We start from the raw sequence: 20,106 nt of genomic DNA, 5'->3' as shown, positions 1-20,106 counted from the left end.
TATTGATATGCTTAACAAGTCTGTTTCTGCCTAGGGAGAGGCAGAAGTTCTCCTTACCTGCCTTTGTAGTCTGCTGGATTTCCATCTGTTCTGCACACCTAAGCCACACAAGTCCATGAATGATTCCGCTTCAACAAGGGGGAGAGGAGGAACGGGAATCATATGCTTTTGTTGAGGAAGTCAGCTTATAACAAACTGTTTTCATTGTTTTACCACACAAATGCCAATAGTGCAGAGGGATAAGCAATCTGGCAGCTGGGACTAAGTGGCAATTGGCTTTTAAGAGGTATATGATAGCAACATAAGCTTACTTTCAATTTATATACCAATTTACTCACACAAGGGCTCGCTTGGAAAATTAGAACTTTTGCCTTTTAGAGGCAGTATAGTAGAGAACAATGCTCTTTGTCCATATTAATGGATTGAACTAATCTTAAGTCAATTATATCAAAAGAGAACTTAGATATCTGTCTGAAAAAGCTTTTAGATGTGCCACATAACTGAAGCTACATTGCTGACTGCTGGTAACTAGAAACCTGCTTATGTAACATTGGAGAAACAAGTCCAATTTTCAGTACACAGCATTACAAGGCAAGAGTAGCTAGAGAGTATATGGTACATTTTTGCAAGAAACATGCAACTTGATTGCTTGCTTCAGTTAAAATTGCTGCTATGAGTATGTCTATTTTCATAAATTGCCAGTTTTCCCCCTCCAGAATTCCAGGTGAAAAAGTGATGCCCATTTGTGCATAATGAAAAGAATACCATGTACTCTTGTTATTCACAGTGACAACTGGAGTGCAAAAAACAAGATCCTGGTTCAGAAATTTGATCAAGAACAACAATCACTTGAACCAACCTATGCCACTCAAAAGTGATGCACAGAGTATAACTTCATATTCCTTTAATATTCAAGAAATACAGATCAACTACAATGAACTGGCCCATTGAAATTAATAAAATACCTCTCAGGTACATTACCTTTACCTACCTATATACGTACATAAAATGAAAGAGGTTATTTTTGAAACATGCAGAATAAGTTACTTCCCTTATGGTCTAGGTGCTTCTATTCACTACACAAGGATGAACACAGTTGTTATGTTAAACTAGGTGCTTCAATAACACAACTAAATATCCAAAACTATTTAGGCCACAGTCCTAATAAAACAGCCCAATAATAAAATTCCATAGTATCACCAACAACACAATAAAAATTGCTTACAAGCACTGTATAAACCTAGTCTGCTTTCTCTTGTGAGTAAAACTAGAATCCTTCTAGAGAACTTCACAATACTTCTACACAGTTACTTAATTACATGGGAAAGATCAAAAAATACAAAATGCAATAGAACTTGTATAAGTGCACCAACTTCTCTAATTTCTACCAAATTCACCTCAACTAAATAGCACAGTTGAAACAGCCACAACACACAGCATTACCATACAGTATCAGAAAACTTTAACCCATACAGAGCAGGCCCACACCTCTCCAGAAGGCTTCAAGCATCTGCCCTTCTTGTTCTTTAGCCCAACCTTTTATACCTCATGGTTCATGCATTGCACCTCTGTGCCCTCTGTTCCCTTTGGTGATTGGTCAGTGCACCTGGGCACTCCATGGCTCATTGCTTTCAATGCTGCTCACCTGCTTCTCACAGCTGTACCCATTGGGGATGAGGCTCGGCCACAGCCCCACTCCCAATGACCACAAACTGTGTGCCTACAACTAAATCCTCTTGGTCTTCTCCTGAGGGCTTCTTATAAGCATTTCATAAGCTGTTTTCCCTCACTGGCCTGTTTCCATTTGCATGTTCCCCTCCAATGCTACTGTATTGACAAAAATTTCTTTCCAAGTCCTTTTCAAGTGTCACAGGGTAGTGCACCACATACTAAAGGAGACATTAGGATACCCATTTTTACTTTCCTGTGTAAAAGGTTAGAGAGTTTTAAACCACTTTTGAAGAACCACATAACACCATTCTTCCTGCCCTTTGACAGTCTGACACACTTGAATGCATGTCAGGATGAAACAGTAACAGATGGCTCATCTGGGTATCAATTAGGTATCAGTGGAACATCTACCTGCCATGTGACAGAATCACACCAATGCCTTTAACCATATTTCAGGTGATCACTGTCATGCCAGTCAGAAAGATATGTGGAAACTACTATTTAATTGATATTTTCTTCAATATGCAGGAAGAAAAAAATGGTAGAGCATATTTTATGCAGGTACAAAAAGAGGCTACAAGATAAAGTTTGTTTTTAAAATTCAGGATTTATAGCAATATGTGTTTTTGCAAGCTACTGCTCGTAGCTGGTCAGAGTGCAGCAATTCATTACAAAGAACAGAAAGATAAACATGCTCTTCTGCTGTTTCTCCACTGTGCCAGGCAAAATAATTTCATTTCATAGCATTTTTGGTTTCAGCTCCTATCAGGGTTCATGTGAATCTTCTTTATGTACTGTGAACTGACGATAACCTCATTTCAGTGAACTCCATGAGCTACTGGGGGAAGCTGATCAAAGCTGATTGCTGAACATAATTTAAGATAATCAATCATCTAGGCCATTTTGGCAGGTCAGGCTGTCACCAAGTGCATGACTAAGACACACAGATTTGTTTCTTCATAAATTATCTTATTCCTACCATATAGCACTTGACTGTTTAAAGTAAGCAGCAGAAAATTATTTTTAGAATTTTTCTTAAGAATGTAATAAATATTTCTCTTCCATATTTGGGGTTTTTTCCAACATGTAACTGCTGTGTCATAAAAATGAAAACACCTCATATAATTACAACATTCTGGTGATTACTTTACTTGAAATGGAAGAACACCAAATATTAGAATAATTTAAAAAGCAAATAAACTCCTGCCCCAAATCTTTGACATCTTATCCTTTCTACCTGCATAATGGTTAGTATTCTTCCAAAAACTAAAGAACTTGGAAGTTTTCTCTGGAAATTAGTACTACTAAATACAATCATTTCATTATGGTCATTTTAGTTGATATTGTTACCATCAGTGATTAACAGGGTAAGATGAAGTGCAACTTGCTTATTGACTCAAAGGCAGAGAACAAAATGTGCTCATTTTAACTTGAGCTAATACAGATTTGAGGATATCGGCACACACCTCTTCTAATACTTTCATTGCAGAGACCCTTGGAAATTTCATTCATGAAAGAGTAAGATAAAATATTGAAAGTCCCTACCTTCACCTGATGATCCTGAAAGGTCTATGATGACATACACTCTCCCTTCTGGCTCCAAGTCAATCTGTAATCAAGAAGAGAAAAAGGAAAAAAAAAAATCAAACTTAGAATGGCTCTCAAAGCAAGTGACTGCACATGCAGGAAACAAGAAGTTTCCAGCCTCACAAAGCCAAGGTGTAGGCATGACACATTCTGCACCAATAGAGCCTCCTTTTGCAAAGAGGCATTGAGGACCCTGGACCTTCACTGGAATAAAAAAGAAATGTGCATGCTTGGAAAGTCTGAGCTCAGTGAATTTTACATTTCAAATATTTAATGTACTGTTCCAACATATCTTTGCGTTCCGACATATTATTTTCCATTCTGACATACTATTTTCAAGAAAGTCAAAAAGTGCCACAATTGAGCAAGTTTTTTACTGTTATTTATACTGAGCCCAGATATACAAATGTGGAAAACAACACTGTGACAGCATGACAGATCAGCTCTGGTCACAGAACGGGGGAAATGAACACACACAGATCATACAGCCGGTTAACACGTGTTTATAATACCCCTTTTGTGTCCGTACTGGGAGAAAGAAATACATGCTTTATCCTCTTTTTCTGAAACACAAAATTTGTTTATTTCTGCACCATTGTGGTGGATTTTAAGGGGTCTTTACCCATGAGGAGATCACATTCACTCAGCATGAAATACAGGTGCTCAGTATCAAGCTGCTGTACTTCCAAGATTTCACAGCTCCAATTTAGGCACGACAATGAAGAGCTTGTTACAGATCTTCCTGTATTTTATCACAAGTTTCATCAGCAAATCTAAATATTGCTGGATTTGAGTATCTTAATGGTATACAACAAATTAAAAACTATTTTTGCTGCCACATATCTCTGAAAAATAAAACTGTAACTAAAATATTATGTAATCAGTAGCTTTTGCTGTAACATAGCAGTTACTGTCACATGATTTCAGAGCCTGAGTGATGTGATGGTATGTACATTAACACTGTATTTTCAACCTATTTTAGTAGGAAAACCACACAGGTAAGATTGCAAGGGACCTTGTGTGCCAGGACCTGTCCTGTGTCACACCACTCCAGACAGGAGCAGGTGGTCAAGGAGGCACCAGGGCACCCCCAGCCTGTCCATCAGACCCACTGCTGGGGATGGGGGCAGACCCAGCCAGGGATGCTTGCTTGCTCTCCCAGCAGAAACCCCAGAACTTGCCCAACGCTTCTGCTGCTCTGAGGCAACCGCATGCAGAGGTTGTGGCTGGGAACATGCACTCTCCCCTTCCTTCTCATCACAGCCTCCTCTCCCAGAGCAAGGGAAGGTGGCCTTGCCTCCCCCATGCCAGGGACACTGAGCTGACCCTCTCCTGCCACAAGGGACATCAGGGTACAGTGCTAGGCCAGCAGGAGGTAGAAGCAGAACACCCTGGCTATGCCAGGTTTTGCCAGCCTACGTTCAAGTGGGCAGCTCCGTGGGGCCACCTGTTTTGTCTCCAGGTTTCTCTCATCACCTGAGAGGACTTTACAGGAGAGGCTTTTCCCTCACTTTCAGGACATGGTTGCTGAATGCATCAAGATGATGCAAGCTCCTCCTTCCTCTGACCACTGTCCTTCAAGAGAGGGCTGGGAGAAGAGTTCACAGGTCTTGCTATGTCATCAGACCAACGGATCAAGAAAATTATCTCAGCGGCTGTATTGTAAATAGACCAGGCAGGAAATAATGTTAGTAAGGCCAGGGGTTACCCAAGGGAGAGGAAAATGAAAGTGTGGGTGTCTGCTTTTTTATAAATAATAGTGTTGAATATCCAAAAAAGACATTTTCAACAATTCCTGAATTGGCAGCATGAGTTTTGCGAGGGAGTTTTGGGGGAGTTTTTGGTTTTTTGAGTTTTGTTTTAAATAAAGCTGCTGCTCTTGAAATACTGCTTCTCTCGCTTTGCCAGTTTTAAATAAGAAAAATATTAGAAGATCAGAAGCACAGGTGCATGAATAGACTTTGATGTCTATGCTGAGGGAGGCTTTTGAAAAAATGCTATAGCACTCAACAGATGGCTGTATTAAAGACAGACATGTCTAATGCTCTGTTTGTATCAGCACTATACACTGTTTGGTTAAGCTTTCAGTAAAATACTTTATGCAGTTCAAATCCCAGTATGCACGCATACACATAAACCCCCAACATCATCTCTGCAGAAAAATCAGGCATCTGGACAAGTTACTGACCACCATCACAAAATCTCTGTTCTGCCCCTTTAATTACAAACAGTATTGGAAGCAAATCAGGAAAAAGACTGGAGGCCTGAAACCAAGTTTCCATTACCCAGCAAGTGGACTGTTTCAATTTACATTTTATTAGAAATGATTCTTAGTGATTTTGTATTGGAAATTTTGCTGATGCTCTAAGAAAAATGAATTATAAAAGGAAGTCTCTTTTACAAAGAAAGCATGTTTCAGTCTTCGTATGTTCAAATGACAGTAAGAATGAAATGGACATATTCTTATTTTTAGATTTATGAAATACCCACATTTCATTTCACTGAGTACTTGCACTGATAGTCTTATCAGTCATATGAATTAGTACTTTTGCCAGAAGCCAGCACCTCAGCTGACCCTACATATGAAATGAAGACCCCCAGAAAAAGCAGAATCCCCTAGACTTATAGGAACCCTTCTCTCCTTCTCAGGTCTTTCATGTATCAAGCCAAACGGAGGAAAAAAGTACCGATTCAATCTTAATTATTCATTAAAAACATCTAATTTAATGCCTGGAAACATAATGGCATAAATACCTCCAAAAGAGACTACTAGAATATGCATGCTTTTTCTTTTCAGTCTGTGCATTAAGCTATGCTTAGGTTCCACAATGTCATTTTATAAATAAGTACCAAAAGATGCATACAGCAAAATCTAAAGTTCCCATACATTTTTCACTGAATGCCATGAAAGCTTATCACATGTGAAATGCCCTTAGACATATGTAACCAGAAACAGAATGACTGGCCAAATTCAGCTGAATAGAACAGGCATCCTTGAAAGCAGTGGAAATAGCTGGAGAACAGCAATTCTGATTCCGACCCTTCTCTTTGACTAAAAATACTTCTCTCTGAATGCAGCCTAGCTTTTATACGTGCAGAGAGAACTTATGAGGAGACATCTAAAAAAGACATTACTGTTCAAAAGGAAATGGGGAACAAGGCAAGATGCAAACTAGGGATGGAACAGAGGAGTTGATACAAGAGCAGCTTTGCTGTAAGCAAAACACATTGCAAAATATGTGCCTTGCACACGTACATCACATTTGCCATATGCAGCAAAAGATGTAACAACTGTGACTGAGCAAAATCTTTGATCACCAAAACATTTTACCCTCTTACTGACCCATGCTATTGTTGTGACTTTCGCTGAAATATAGTTTTAGCATGTGCAAGTAACATTAATTAAAAATGTAATTTAAACAACTTCTATATTCTTCAAATAATAAAATCTGGCAGCACACTGAGATGAGTACTGCTGGAAAGCAGTACAGATAACGAAAAACTCCAGGCCTGAATAAAACCTATTAGTAGCCTATTTCAGGGAACAAAAGGCAACCATCCATAAAACCAGACATACTTTCAGAGGAAAAAACCCATGTTGAAACCAAGGCCAAGCTTCAGCATATTGAAGGCATTTATATAGTTTCACAGTCATTAATGGATTTTATTTTCAACACCCTTCTGAGACAGTTCCCCATATGCAAAATGGGATACTCCCAAAGGCACAAGCTAGACTAAATGACTTTCTGGCAAGTAATACAAGAAGGCTATGGTTAAACAAGAACTGAACTCTGCTCTCTGGAGGCCCAAACTGCCCACTGGACCATTTCTCCTATTCCTCAGTTAGGCTTCACTTTGTCCAGCAATACACATCCTGTCTTCTAGCAGTATCAAACACTACCAAGAACTTTTTTCTCTCTTTTTTCAGACAGCTTTAATGGGTACATATCTAGGATGCAATTTCTTTTCTTTTTCATTCAGATAATACTCATCAGTAAAAACAATACCGAACTAAGTATGCTGAAATATTTCTTTGGAGCATTTTCAAAGGATCATAAATCTTTGGTAACCCGGAGTAATGCAAAATTTAATCAAACTATGCAGAAGATTGTGAAAATGGTCCAGCTTTTCCTCAAGGTTTGTTTTTGCAAGTTTTTAGCTCCTTAGTGTTCTGAAAAACTGAGCCCTAAACTCAGCTAGATGTTCACCATTTTCTTCCTCTCAGGTGTAAGACATTATTTCCCACCACTAAAAACATATAACTTGGAGAGAATTCTCTTAGATCAAGATTTTCTAAGGAAACCAAACTCTCTCTCTAATCTTAAAAGGATGAGGAAGATTAGAATATGCTACGGAATTACTTGTGTTGCACCGATGCTTCGTATTTGAATATGAAAAAATTTTATGTACAATCTGAATAATTCCATCAGCATTTGGGGGTGTTCTTTCCATTCCATTTGACAGCATCAGCACAGATTTTGCATTCTCTATGGCACAAACTGAGACCTGCTGTAAGCAAATGACAAACCACTGTCTTCAGTGGCTCGGTGCCCCACTGCCATAGGGTTTCCTTTGATCACAACAGAGTCCATTAGCCACCTATGTTCCAACACAAGGATGTCACCCGAGATTTAGTGCACTGTACTCATTTAAAAGCCAGCTTGTCTCAAGAGAAATTTAAGGACAGTCATTGACATAAATCCAGATCTGAAGTAAAAAAAATGAGTGGACAAATGCAAAATCTGAAATTCCTAAAAGTAGAAAGGTTGAGTAAGTTTTACTCTGATCTTTATTAGCTAGACAGTATATGGAACACAGCAAAACCCCTTCAAACCTAAAGCTGTTGAGGATTTTGGCAACAGTATAAACCTAAATGGAGTGATTAAGCCACATAAAGAATTAAAGCATAAAACCTGCTTTGCACCTCTTCTTGTGATGTTCTAGGATTATCTGATATTTGGGTAGCTTAAAGCATAAACCTCAGAGCACATGATCTGTCACTGCAGATGGTTATTTGATTCATGTCAGACCTGGGAAGTCAGTATGGTTTAACCCTTCCTGAGTGTAGCATAACAAAGTTTCTTGTTGAACACACTTCTTAGAAAGAAGAAGGGAAGAGATTGTGCTTAAAATGCTGATAACTGCAAAGGCTGAAGGGGAGTGGTCCCTCTGTCTGTTGTTTTAGAGGTATTTACCAATTTTGGTAAATATTATTTCCATGAAAATGCATACGAAAATCAGAACAGTTATAATCTAATAGAAAATGACTAGAAGGTCTGTGCTGGTCTTTTGTTCTTTAGCAAGAAGATTCTTTAGCACGAGATTTTTGTGCTTCAATTTAAATAGCTAATAGAGTACTTATTTTAACTTATTAAAAAGAAAATAAAACATTAACAGTGATAGTTTTCAATATAGCCAAAATGACTGCAGCCCAAGTAATTTAAAAACCTTCAAACCCACCATGATTATTGTAATGGAAGTAAACTCTTGACCCAGGGAACAGCCAGATGTATGATTAAACTTGCAAACTTGCCCCAGCCTTTACGCCTGAATCCCTATCAAGCTCATCTGAAATGAACAGGTTTGCAATAAGGTCCATAAGGTCAGCAAAATAGCTGAGCAAATGTTATTTATTAATAGTATCTGAAAATTAAGAATTTTACATATTACATCATTAATTACATGAGTAAACTTGACTTTCAAAAGAAATTACCCAGGAAACATACTGAGGAAACTTCCTTAGAATCTCCATTTACCTCCATGATGTTTATCACCCCACCAGCCCCTTGCTCTTCTGGCAAAGGCGGCAGGAAAATTTGGAGTCACTGCAGTGCTACAATGTTCAGAAATCTGCCTTTCATTATGGACATTACATATTTGATTATTGTAATTAGAGAGAAACGTAACACAGCTTGACGCATTGTAATTGACCACACTGATATACATAAAGGTTCAGAAATTCTGGCCACAGGGGATTCTATCAATTATTTACTCATACTCCAAAGTCAACAAAGAAACATCAAACATCTTGCATGACCTACAGAAAACATCAAACACTTTTCAGTGCCAGACACATGCACTGACATAATACAGAACAGCAGCAGCCAGGGAGAAACAAGATTCAGCTGAAATAACCCACAGTATTCAGAAAACAATTCTAAAACAAGGATCCTTCCATAACTTAATAAAGCATATACTGACACTGTGTTGCGGTGTCCTGAATCACATGTGACATCACCTTGGTCTTTCATGATCTGTTGTGCCTAAGGCCTCCCAGACACCAAAGAAGAAGCATTTTTGAATGCACAGTGATGCACGCACGTGTGTTTGAGCACAAGTACATCTGCACTGTCAGAAGTAACATACTCATTTTAATGTATTAGAAGGACCAACAACTTTTACAGACCACGGTGCTGAGCCTAGGGTGTTCAGGGCACATTTTCTTGTAGAGCCCAGAAAGTGAACCTGGACAATTGGCTCTATTTACACGTAACAGAGCAGTACAAATGACTGCAAAGGCATTGAGCAGCATGACCACAGAAGAGTCACTGCATGAAACCAAGTTTCTGACTCCATGATCTGAAGCAAGGAAGAGATTATCTTTACTTCTTTGAAAACTTCAGAAGGTGGAGAATATGTAGAAGGTATTACCTATTATTACAGTATTTAAGAGTTATATGGCAAACTGGTTAGGGTTTCTAAACACCTAGAATCACAATTCATGACAAAGGGAAATAAATCAACGAGAGAGAAATCTCTTCATGAGCAGAAAAACAAGTCAATGACCTTAAGAGATAAGGCTGCCTAGACTAACTAATCCAAGCATTCTGCATATGAACAGGTCAATGGAAACTCACTAGCATGAGTGTTCCAGACACATGTGTGTGCTATTTGTTAGTTTATTTAACCCAGTATAGTTATTCTGGTGTTGTAAATGTGTTCCGTCATTAAGCCTTATGAAGACAGGGGAATAAGCCAAAGTTATGTAATATTTTTTCACTGTACTAAAACTGTATCTACACTAGAAATGGAGGTGGCATTAGTTTAGCAATGGTAAGGAAGATAAAATACAAAGAACCTACACAAGCTCAGAGACAATGTGCATAATGTGTACAAGTTGGGTTTGGCTGAGCAACGCCCAACTAGACGTTTTGAGTGAACAGATAGTCAAACCACCTACTGAACAAAAGCCCGCATAAAGCCATTCTCTTGAAACATCTGCTAAATGTATTTCAAGAAAGAAAATAAACTCTTCAGTGCAAAACCACTTTCCCAAACAGATGGTTATTTGATTTAAGAATAAGGGAATTGCATTGTGTGGGGGAATTGCATTGTGTGGCAAGATCTGACCTGTAATTTCATCACAAAGCTTTTCAAAATGTATTTCTTAATGCACTAGTGCAGTGGCACTCTCCAAACCACAGGGAAATAATTAACTGTCACAAAGTATTTAAAACATGCTCGTTGTCTTGGCTTAGGGGCATTTTTTAAAGCCATGCTACAGAACTGCAACCAGAAGGGAAGTTACCTTATACCCAGCAATAAAAACACTGAGCAGGGAGTCAGGGCTGCTAGCACACAGTGGTTAGCCAATTATTACATGTTAAAAACTGATAAAGGCTATCAAACTATCTTACCACAGTACAATTTCAGACAACCACTTGCTCATATGCCAAAGCCAAACTCATAGGTGGTACATTTGTTCAGTCTCAGGGATCACCTAAACATGATGGTATTTGGGGTTTTTCCTAAATTACTTTAATCAGATATTTGGAGTTTCTCCTAAATTACAATAATAATTCCTCTGAGTAGACAACTTTTCAATGCTTTGCACAACCATCATGAAATATGTCTCTGTACAAAAGTAAGTATATGGATTGACTGGTAGTTTTTCCTGGCCACATAAAACCATTTTGGTGGACTGCATATTTTTTTCCTTAATTCCTTATCCTTAAGTAATTCCATAGTTCCTTATGTCCTTTAAGCAAGAATTGCTGCCTGAAGACTTACAGATTAAGATACCCAAGTGTTGCTTTTTTTTTTTTGAGAGTTTTGAAGTTCTTGCAGAAGTTTTTTATACTTTTTGATGTTTACATATTTTACTGCAGTTTTACACACTGTTTATATAAACAATGATTGTTTTGCACTCTTTGTAAATAGAGAGAATTGATTGACTACTAGTTGACCATTTCACCCTCCAATCCACTGTCACTTTTACTATTCTATATATAGTAGAGTCAGAAAATAAAGTTTGCCTTTTTGAGTTCTTTTTCTTCCCTATTTACATAACGTAGTCTGTAAGTTATTTCATATCATAGTGTAACACCCAGTCATCGTTACCTATTTCCTGTAAAGATATATTTCCTTTTATTGTCAAAATACTCCTTTCTTACACTCTCCTCCTGCCATATATACTCTGGGAACTCAAGGTAGTATACAGTAAGCAATATCCACATAGCACTTCTGTACAAAGAATAAAGGAAATAACTGTGCTGATTTTCAGATCTCAAATCCAGAAAATTAACAACTGGAAGATCCAAGACTTCAGTGTAACATATTCATTTTTTTGTGCATTACGTATAAATTAAATTTTTTCCTAAACAAGATAAAATAATCTCCAAAGACAAGATATTAATAAGTTCTAGGAAATGGTGATATTAGATGATGTTAAGCTGCCCTTCAGTTTTTCTCCTGTTACTGCTATTCTAGTCCTCTATAAGAAAAAAAAAAAAAACAAAAAAAAAACAAGAAAAACAAAATAGAAACAAAAAAAACCCCAAAACCAACCAAACAAAAAAGCCCAACACCAACCAAAAACCCCAAACAAACACCAAAAAAAACCCACCACAACCAAAGACACCTCCAAAACCCACAAAAAACAGGACAACTCTGGAACTTGTCTATAAATCAACAGTATTTCAAACCAAAGGTCAGGAACATGGATGACACCTGGTTTGAGTAAAGCTTTCATCTGCCTTAGAGCAAAGATCTTCCCAGATATTAGAAAATAAATAAACATTACATGAAACCTCAGCCCAAACTAGGCAGACACTTCAGTATTAGTCTCAGACCCTTTCCACAAGAGGTTCACATTTCCAGCCTCTCAAACACTACTGTGTAATACCTGTCAGGAACTTTTGAGAGAAGTCCAACTGGACTTACAGTCTTCAATGAGCCAGTCTTCAATGAGCCAAGAATGCAGCAGGGAGTTGAATCCATTTCAGTTCAGCTCTAGCTCAGGCTCACTTGCAAGTAGAGCTGTGCTGGCTTTGTTTCAGCTAGCAACAAGACTCACGTCTAGGTTTTGTTTCAATTAAAAACCCTGGAACATTAAAACAACCACTGCTGTTTATGGGTGTGAATTCAGCTCAGCTCCCTGGGAAGAAAGGCAAAAGGCCTTTCTTATCTGGAAGGCAAGCATGCTAAATGTACTCTCCATTTGCATTCACAACAGAAATTAATCCTCCATTAGGAAGTAAACAGCTTGAATCAATATGCTGCAAATGGACAAACTGTACTTCAGTGACACTTGCTGGAAGTAGCTTGTTGATGTGCAACACCAGCATCAGCTATAAGCCAAAGTGCATCAGCAGAGAGAAATAAAACTCCTCTCTCTTGCCAATTTGATATAGATATGAATGAGATTCTCTCTCCCCACAACCTTCAACTAAAGTGGCTGAAACTACAGAATATGCAATCAGGATAGCTCTAGGGGTGTGCCCAGAGATGCCTAGGATCTCAGAAACTGCCTATGCATGACTGAATTCTTTCCCTCAAATTCCCAGAAAATGAACAATATCTTATTTTTAAAAAATGCCTCTAGAAGCTATAAAGACTTCCCTGAAAATTCTCCAGTATCCAAACTCCTCTATCTGTGCAAAACTGGACCTTTAGCATGACAAAATCCCTGACCTCCTTAGCAGTTTACCTTAGTGTACCTTTCATGAAATTTGGCTGGTGATCAACTTGTCAGCTCTGTGTCACCACACACAGAGATTGACTTGAGATTTTTGTTTTAAGTCTCACCTTGGCACCCAAAGCCAAAGAAGAAGGGCACAGGGCTGGACTCTTTGACCTACCCAGATGGTCAAACTGCTCCGAGGCAGTGCCTAAGTGGGGCAGCTCCATGGACCACCACTAGGCAAGAAACAAAGAACTACTTCAAGAGTGCAGAACTAAAGAAAGCTGCAGAAATAAAATAATACAGGGTTTGAAATGTCTTCAATTAAAAACTACACGTGAATGAGAAGAATAAAGGATGTAGGGAAGGAGACACGGGAACATGCAGAGACAAAAATTATATATACAGCTCAGAAGTGGCATGAATTTGTCACAAGGAAACAAAAGGAAGTAAAATAATATTTCAAGAACAAAGCTAAGCTAAAATGACTATAAAAATTATTCTATCAGTTTTCTTTGGAAAATATTAACCTCTTTAAACCTCCTTCTTAAATCTGAGAATGCTTCTCATTACTATCTCAGCTGTCCTGCTATTTCAGAAGACACAACCTTATCCCAAACAGAAGCTTTCAAAAAGTAATAAAGAAATTTAAAACAGTTTTTGGATCAAGACAACAAAGCCATGCTGACTGACTTAAGAGGTTTTATTATTCGCCCAGGGAGTTGAAAGCTTGTCATTTGTTAACATAAAATGTCTCTGTTCAGTTATCCTTGCAATTGATAATTTTAGTAACTTAAATGCAATTTTGAAAAATGGGTCTCCTACTTTCTCGTTCAGGTTCACTACAGATACATCTCTATTTTCAAGGAAAGAAATTGAAAAGCAAAAAGGGAATAGTTACCTTATAGGATTACCTAAATTTGAGTTAGAAAGGAAAGGAGATTGCAAAAATACCATGAAAAAAATTTGTTTCCCAGTTAGAAAAAAATTCCTCCACCCAACACAAAGATGAAAGCATGAATACACAAGCTTCAAAAATTACAAATCAATGTTCTTCTGCTGGGTTATGAAGATAGAGGAAAAAAGGTATGTTCTACACAAATATTCTCCATGTCCTTTCACATTTGTATCTGTAACTTGAGTTTCTTTACAACAAACACTGACATTATAATAAACAAACACCTCATGATATACAAACCACAATCAAGTATTGGCATCAAATATTTAAACAAAAGCATCCTTGCTGGAAGTATCTCTCCTACTTACAGCCTGTCAAGAATTGCATTGACTCAGAGACTTTGATCAAGGTAAGTTCTAAAGAAATTGGAAAGCAGAAAACAGAATTAAGGAAAATAAAATACAAGCTTCTTGCAAAACTATCTTTGCTCTTTTTTTTTTTTTTAATCTTCCTAAATGCTTGTTCAGCTTAGAATTAAAGCCTTAATTTTGCCCTCACACTCTGTGGCACACAGAGGTGCAAGCAGGAATGACACAAACTGGCTCTGTGTAGATAAGTTCATCCTTTCCTACACTGAGCACATGCAGGAGCCCCAGGGCAGGTTTAAATAAGGAAGTCTGTAACAGTGTGGGAACTGAATGCACCTCTCAAGTCTCAGTTCAATATCTAAACAGAAAGAATATTGCTGTTTTCTAAGGGAAAAGGTAATTTCTAACATTAATAAATAAGCATTTTGCCAGTAATTGTGGCAGTTTCAAGCACACAAAATTATTCATATTAGATATGTAAAATCATGCAATCTCCCCCAAGAAAGTAAATTCAAGAGCAGCACCAAAATATTTAAGTTTCTTGAACAACAACCCAGAATTGATATAAAATGCCTCAAAAATTTGAAAGAAAAATGTAACACCCAATGCTATCTTATGCGTCTTTCTAAAAAAAAAATTGCCAGACGAACTAAAAAAATTAATTTCTACAGAAATACATCATTAAGACATTCTATATTTGGTTCTACTTTTTCCCGTGTTTAGAAATTATCACAATAAGATCTTTACATACCATTTCATAATGTTGAAGGGTTTTTGCAACATAGTTTTTGTGTTGCTCTGATATTTTATCCTCTGTTTAATCATCAGATTAGAAAGATTAATGAAGCTAATTCTGTTAACAAAATGGCTATCCTGTGGACTACAATTATCTGTGATTCACTTGGACTTCCTCTGCAGCTTTAGCCATAACAAACCCAGAGCAACTCCAAGACTCCTCAGATGTCAGCTACAAAACACTTTGTTTAAAGAACAGCTAAACAGAGCACTGATATAGTTTGTTCTACTCATGTTTAAATGCAAAAAAGAAAACCAAGTAAAATAAAATTTAGTAGCTTTATATACCTTTATACACGCTGCCAGGCAACCTGTATTGCACAAAATAGATAGACCAGAATGCAACATCTTGAATACAGAGACTACAGAAAAGGAAATGGCAAAAATAGCCACTACTATTATTATGGTTCCTGAAAAGTTAGACTGCACAGTCCAACAGCCAGAAGTGGCACACCAGGAATAGATATATCTTCAAAACTCCCTAAGAAAAAAAAAAAATGTGTTCCAATGCACATGGCATTAAGTGGCATTTTTCTTTAGCATTTATTTTCATTTATTGCAGAGCTTTAAACAGAATTACATGTGCGGCTCTCACAAGTGAGATATGAGTTTGATATGAAAGATGCCTGTTAAACCTTTCTAAAATCTCACTCTTTCAGACATCCAGTATTTCCCAGATTTAGAAAAAAAATATTTCAAAAATTAAAACAAAACAAAACAAACAAAAAAAAAAAAAACCCCACACAAAAAAAAAAAAAAAAACCAAACCACCTCAGCCCTGAGACTTAGTCTTTCTTGTATTGTAGGGATGTTCCTCTTTTAGTCCATGAGGAAACAGGAAGTGCAGAGTCATTTACGGTTTTGTTCTTAGAAAAAAAAAAAATATATATAATTCAAAACCATTTGTGGGGGAAGGGGTTGGGGTTTTCTTTTCTTTTTTTTTTTTTTGTTGTTGTTGTTGTTGTTTTTTTTGTTTTCAGTTATGAATACAAGTGCATTCACTATTCAGATTTGAGTAATTTCTTTGCAAGAGCTCACATTAGATATCATATAGCCTGATAGAACTCCTGGAACTTGGCTCAAGGTAGCTGAATAATTCTCGTTCATTTAGCTCTTAAAATTTAGCTCCAAATCCAGTTCTGCTAATGGAAGGCACAGCATGCTGCCCACTTACTCTTGCATCGAATCAAGTAAGTAGAGCAAGGCTAACACCTGTCTTCCAAGAAAGGCTTTCAGTCTTTTCTGACAATATCTGGGGATGAAGCATCTGCTACATTCTTTGCTAACTGGTTTCATCAATTTATCAGTTTAATGTAAAAGAAAATATGTGCTATGCTGCCCATTTTAATCTGCCTGGATAGCCCTCAGTTCTTGTACCCTTTTGAGATTGAAAGGCTCCTTATTTTTTTAATGGTACTTTACATACCCAAATTAAGTAACCTCCCATTGTTCTTTTTATTTAAAGCAAACCAGTGAGCTCAGAGTCTCTGAATTTCTCCAATATATGAATGCTATCAGAAATCCTACTGTGAGCTCTGCTATTGACTTGCTGGGCCACCCTGGGCAACAAATTTTATTCACCTTTCATGTGCCTATTTCACTTTCTATTATTAGTCTTTATTTAAAGTACAAATTCTAAAAAGTTCAGGCTCTCTAACACATTTGTGCAATTAGGCCCTCATGTTTTTACCATTATGTACACTGGAGTTTGCAGGTTCTAAGCATGCTGCCATACTAACAACCTGAACTGCTAAACCCATAGGAGTAATCACCCATTAGTGCAGCCCAGTGATAGCCCTGCACCTTAATCTGCTATGGTGCACCTACCTCTATCTACAAAGCATGGAACCTTATCACAAAAAAATTTCCATTTGGGGTTTACAGTGTGAGGCTTAGCAATTCTAATTCCACACAGAGAGGGCAGAGAAAGGTCTTGCAGGTCTATCTGGCCTTCAGTACACTTTTTTCCTCAATTTCCAACCAGTTTTTAAAATGTCGACCACCCATAATCCTCCCATGTGCAGCCTACAGAAGAAGGAGGAATAATTTGACACCTGGGGGAAGTGCCATGGAAAATCTGTCAGCTGTAGCAATGGTGGAGGCAGGCGGGATAGGCTTTCTCAGGAATGTATCTGAGTTTTGGATACTCTTGTTCCTCATTCCTCCATGACTGGCCTACAATTTCCATAAGTTTTATCCCACACAGCTTGCAGAACTCTCTGCCTTGGACAACCCTATCACTAAAACTTAGTTGTATCCAGATTTGATTCAAAACTCTCGAAGTATTCTTATCTGAGAAAAACTCAACAAGTGATCTGAAATGGGAACTACATACTTAAGATTTTCTTAAAAAGTACAGGAACAGTTCCCAAAGATTTGCTTGACCACAGTGACAGCACTAGTCCCTTTACTCCAAACACTTCAAGGACAGAAAAGGTGGGAAAGTTACCTGTGTATTGGGGAAGAAAGTTTATTTGGAGGGCTGGAGGTAGGGGAAGAAAGGGAGGGCAGTGTTTTTTTTAGTGCAGTGTATTTGCCTTGTGAGTCATTGAGATAAAAATGATTAATGTTAAAATATGACCTTGTTTACCATCTGGAACACCCCTTTAAGTAAGGTTTTTTTGGGGAATCCAGTAGATGTTCATGTTGTCAAGTGTAATACTCCAGAGCAAGAGAGCTGGACTGTTTCCATTCCTGATTCTCTGATCTGGTCCAATCTCTTGCTTGTGGATCAGACAAGCATTTTGACTTTCTCCAGGAATTGACACAGTTTCTCTTTTGGATTGTTCCAGATTTTGTTCTCTGCAAAGCAGCCAACTTTAAAAGTGCCTTCAATTTATCCTACTTCCAAACCACTCCTCCATCAAGGAAAAGGCCTTCCTCTCTAAAAATTCAGTGTACACATATATTGTAATATGCAGGGTAATAAAGCTGCTAACTATTGAATTTAGATAAGCAACAGGATCCAGTAATGATGAAAGGATGACAATGTCAGCATTCTCAGAATCTGGCTCAAATAGTACTTGGTAGTCAGACATGATGATGTGACTAGTTCTCAGGAATCTGGTCATTTTTCTTATACTGCCCTTAGAAATAAATAATAATAAGAGGTTATGCATCTTTGGAATTGTGTGCGGAACACAAACAATTTAGCAGTATTTTCCATACACCTGAGGAATTGCTGGGGAAAAAATGCAGAAGTTGTTTTACTGTTAAAATTGCTTTAAGATCATTGGTTAACCCAATTTTAATTTTTTTTTAATTTTATGAAAACCTAATAAAAATAAGGTTAGATCTGTACCGTAACCTTTTGTCATTTTCATTTTAAATCATTTCAAAAGAAAACTTTTTCATGGACAGTCACAACAGTAAAACCTGAAACATTACCATGTATTTTAGAAAGCATTTTTAAAAATGCTTTCATGGCATTTTTTTCCACTTCAGGACAAAGGTGAGCACTGAACTCTGGCATTGAGAAGAGCCGTCACTCCTGAGACAGCCAGGATCCTACAGGCATCCAAGGGACATCTCTAAAACGGGTATAAGCCAAAACACTCCACAAGCAAGCAGAAGGCACAGCCTGGCAGCCACACTGCACTCTGCTGATGCTCCTCACCCCTGAACCCTTCACTCCTCTGCAAACTGCAGAATTTAATGCAGACAATAGCAGCTTTTCTGACTGCTGCAGGAGATTTAGCACAATGCAAGGGAACTCTTCACTTCACTTTGTTCGCACTGCATGAACAATATCAAAGGAAGGAACTGGACCTCTCTGACTCAGCAAAGTGTAAACTGAAGACCAGACTAGTTTACTTGAATTTATTTTGTTTCCATTTAAATGGGATGAGGTTTCCATCCTCCTCTCAGATTCTGTTATAAAATAAGCAGCGAAAACCACAAGCAGCGGCAAACATGCTAACATTAAAAACAAAGGAGAGAGACCAGTGCTCTGGACATTGCACAGATCTTAAAAGCCTGAGCAGGCAATTCGGCAAGAAAAAACAATATTGGAATAAAAGACAATACATACCAAAACTCAGTTTGCAGCATTTTGAGAACTGACATTTTAGCTATAGAACCATCAGTTCTCCAGGATTTTCTTTCAGGTACAAAATTAACCAACAATGGATGAATCAATATTTCATTCAGAATTATTTTCATAATGTGTGGCTTTGATTTTATAACCATTATCCAAGGCACATTTTAAAAACCTTATTCTATATTAGTTACATGCTGGAAATTACAGTTAATTCTGAGAGTTCAAGAAACAGCAGCTCATTCTGGGACTCACAGTCCAATTAACTTATATTAGAGCAACAACTACTTCAGATACCTCCTACACTGACTCTTCAATTCCTATTTTGTGGTAGCTTTTTATAGAAATTTGAGCAGTTATGTGAAAAGGTATTTTTACACCAAAATATTTCAGCAGCTAAGCACAAAATCTATTACATTTAATTTTCACTATGCATCTGTTATTTTCTATAAAATTACTGAATATCACATTTTCTGAGAGCTTTAAATCACTGTTATTTCTGCACGTCGATAACAGTGTTTTATTTATGGAGTAATTAAAAATGGCAATACAAAATAAATACAAGCATGGCTTCCTTGTCCTATGGCTAAGCAAGCAGAGCACACATCAAACCAAACTGTATGCTTTACTCTCACCCGTTTATCTTTCTTGTACTTCCCCTTTGTCATGAATCAGGATAACCACTGAGTTCACACTGCAAACATTTCTAAAAATACTCGAGTTCAACGGCAGAGAAGAGCTGTTGGGAAGGATCACACACTGGAACACTGGCAGCTTATGGCAGTGCTGCCCTCCACACCAAGGTGACCACAAACCTCCATTGGGGAAGGGAGAAACTGAAAGCTACTGA

At 37.6% G+C, this 20,106-nt stretch overlaps 1 protein-coding gene across 1 annotated transcript in view; it reads right to left on the bottom strand.

Moving 5' to 3' along the window:
• The window catches only part of PRKCE (protein kinase C epsilon), a 286,848-nt gene that overhangs the window by 183,641 nt on the left and 83,101 nt on the right, over positions 1 to 20,106 (bottom strand). The window contains exon 2 of the mRNA XM_053938670.1: positions 3,217 to 3,280. Coding sequence (XP_053794645.1) covers positions 3,217 to 3,280 — 64 coding nt within the window. The remainder of the gene's footprint in view (positions 1 to 3,216; positions 3,281 to 20,106) is intronic.

This window comes from Vidua chalybeata, chromosome 3 (assembly GCF_026979565.1).
Source record: "Vidua chalybeata isolate OUT-0048 chromosome 3, bVidCha1 merged haplotype, whole genome shotgun sequence".
In the NCBI taxonomy this organism is placed as follows: domain Eukaryota; kingdom Metazoa; phylum Chordata; class Aves; order Passeriformes; family Viduidae; genus Vidua; species Vidua chalybeata.
This window is presented reverse-complemented; position numbering and strand designations above follow the sequence as displayed.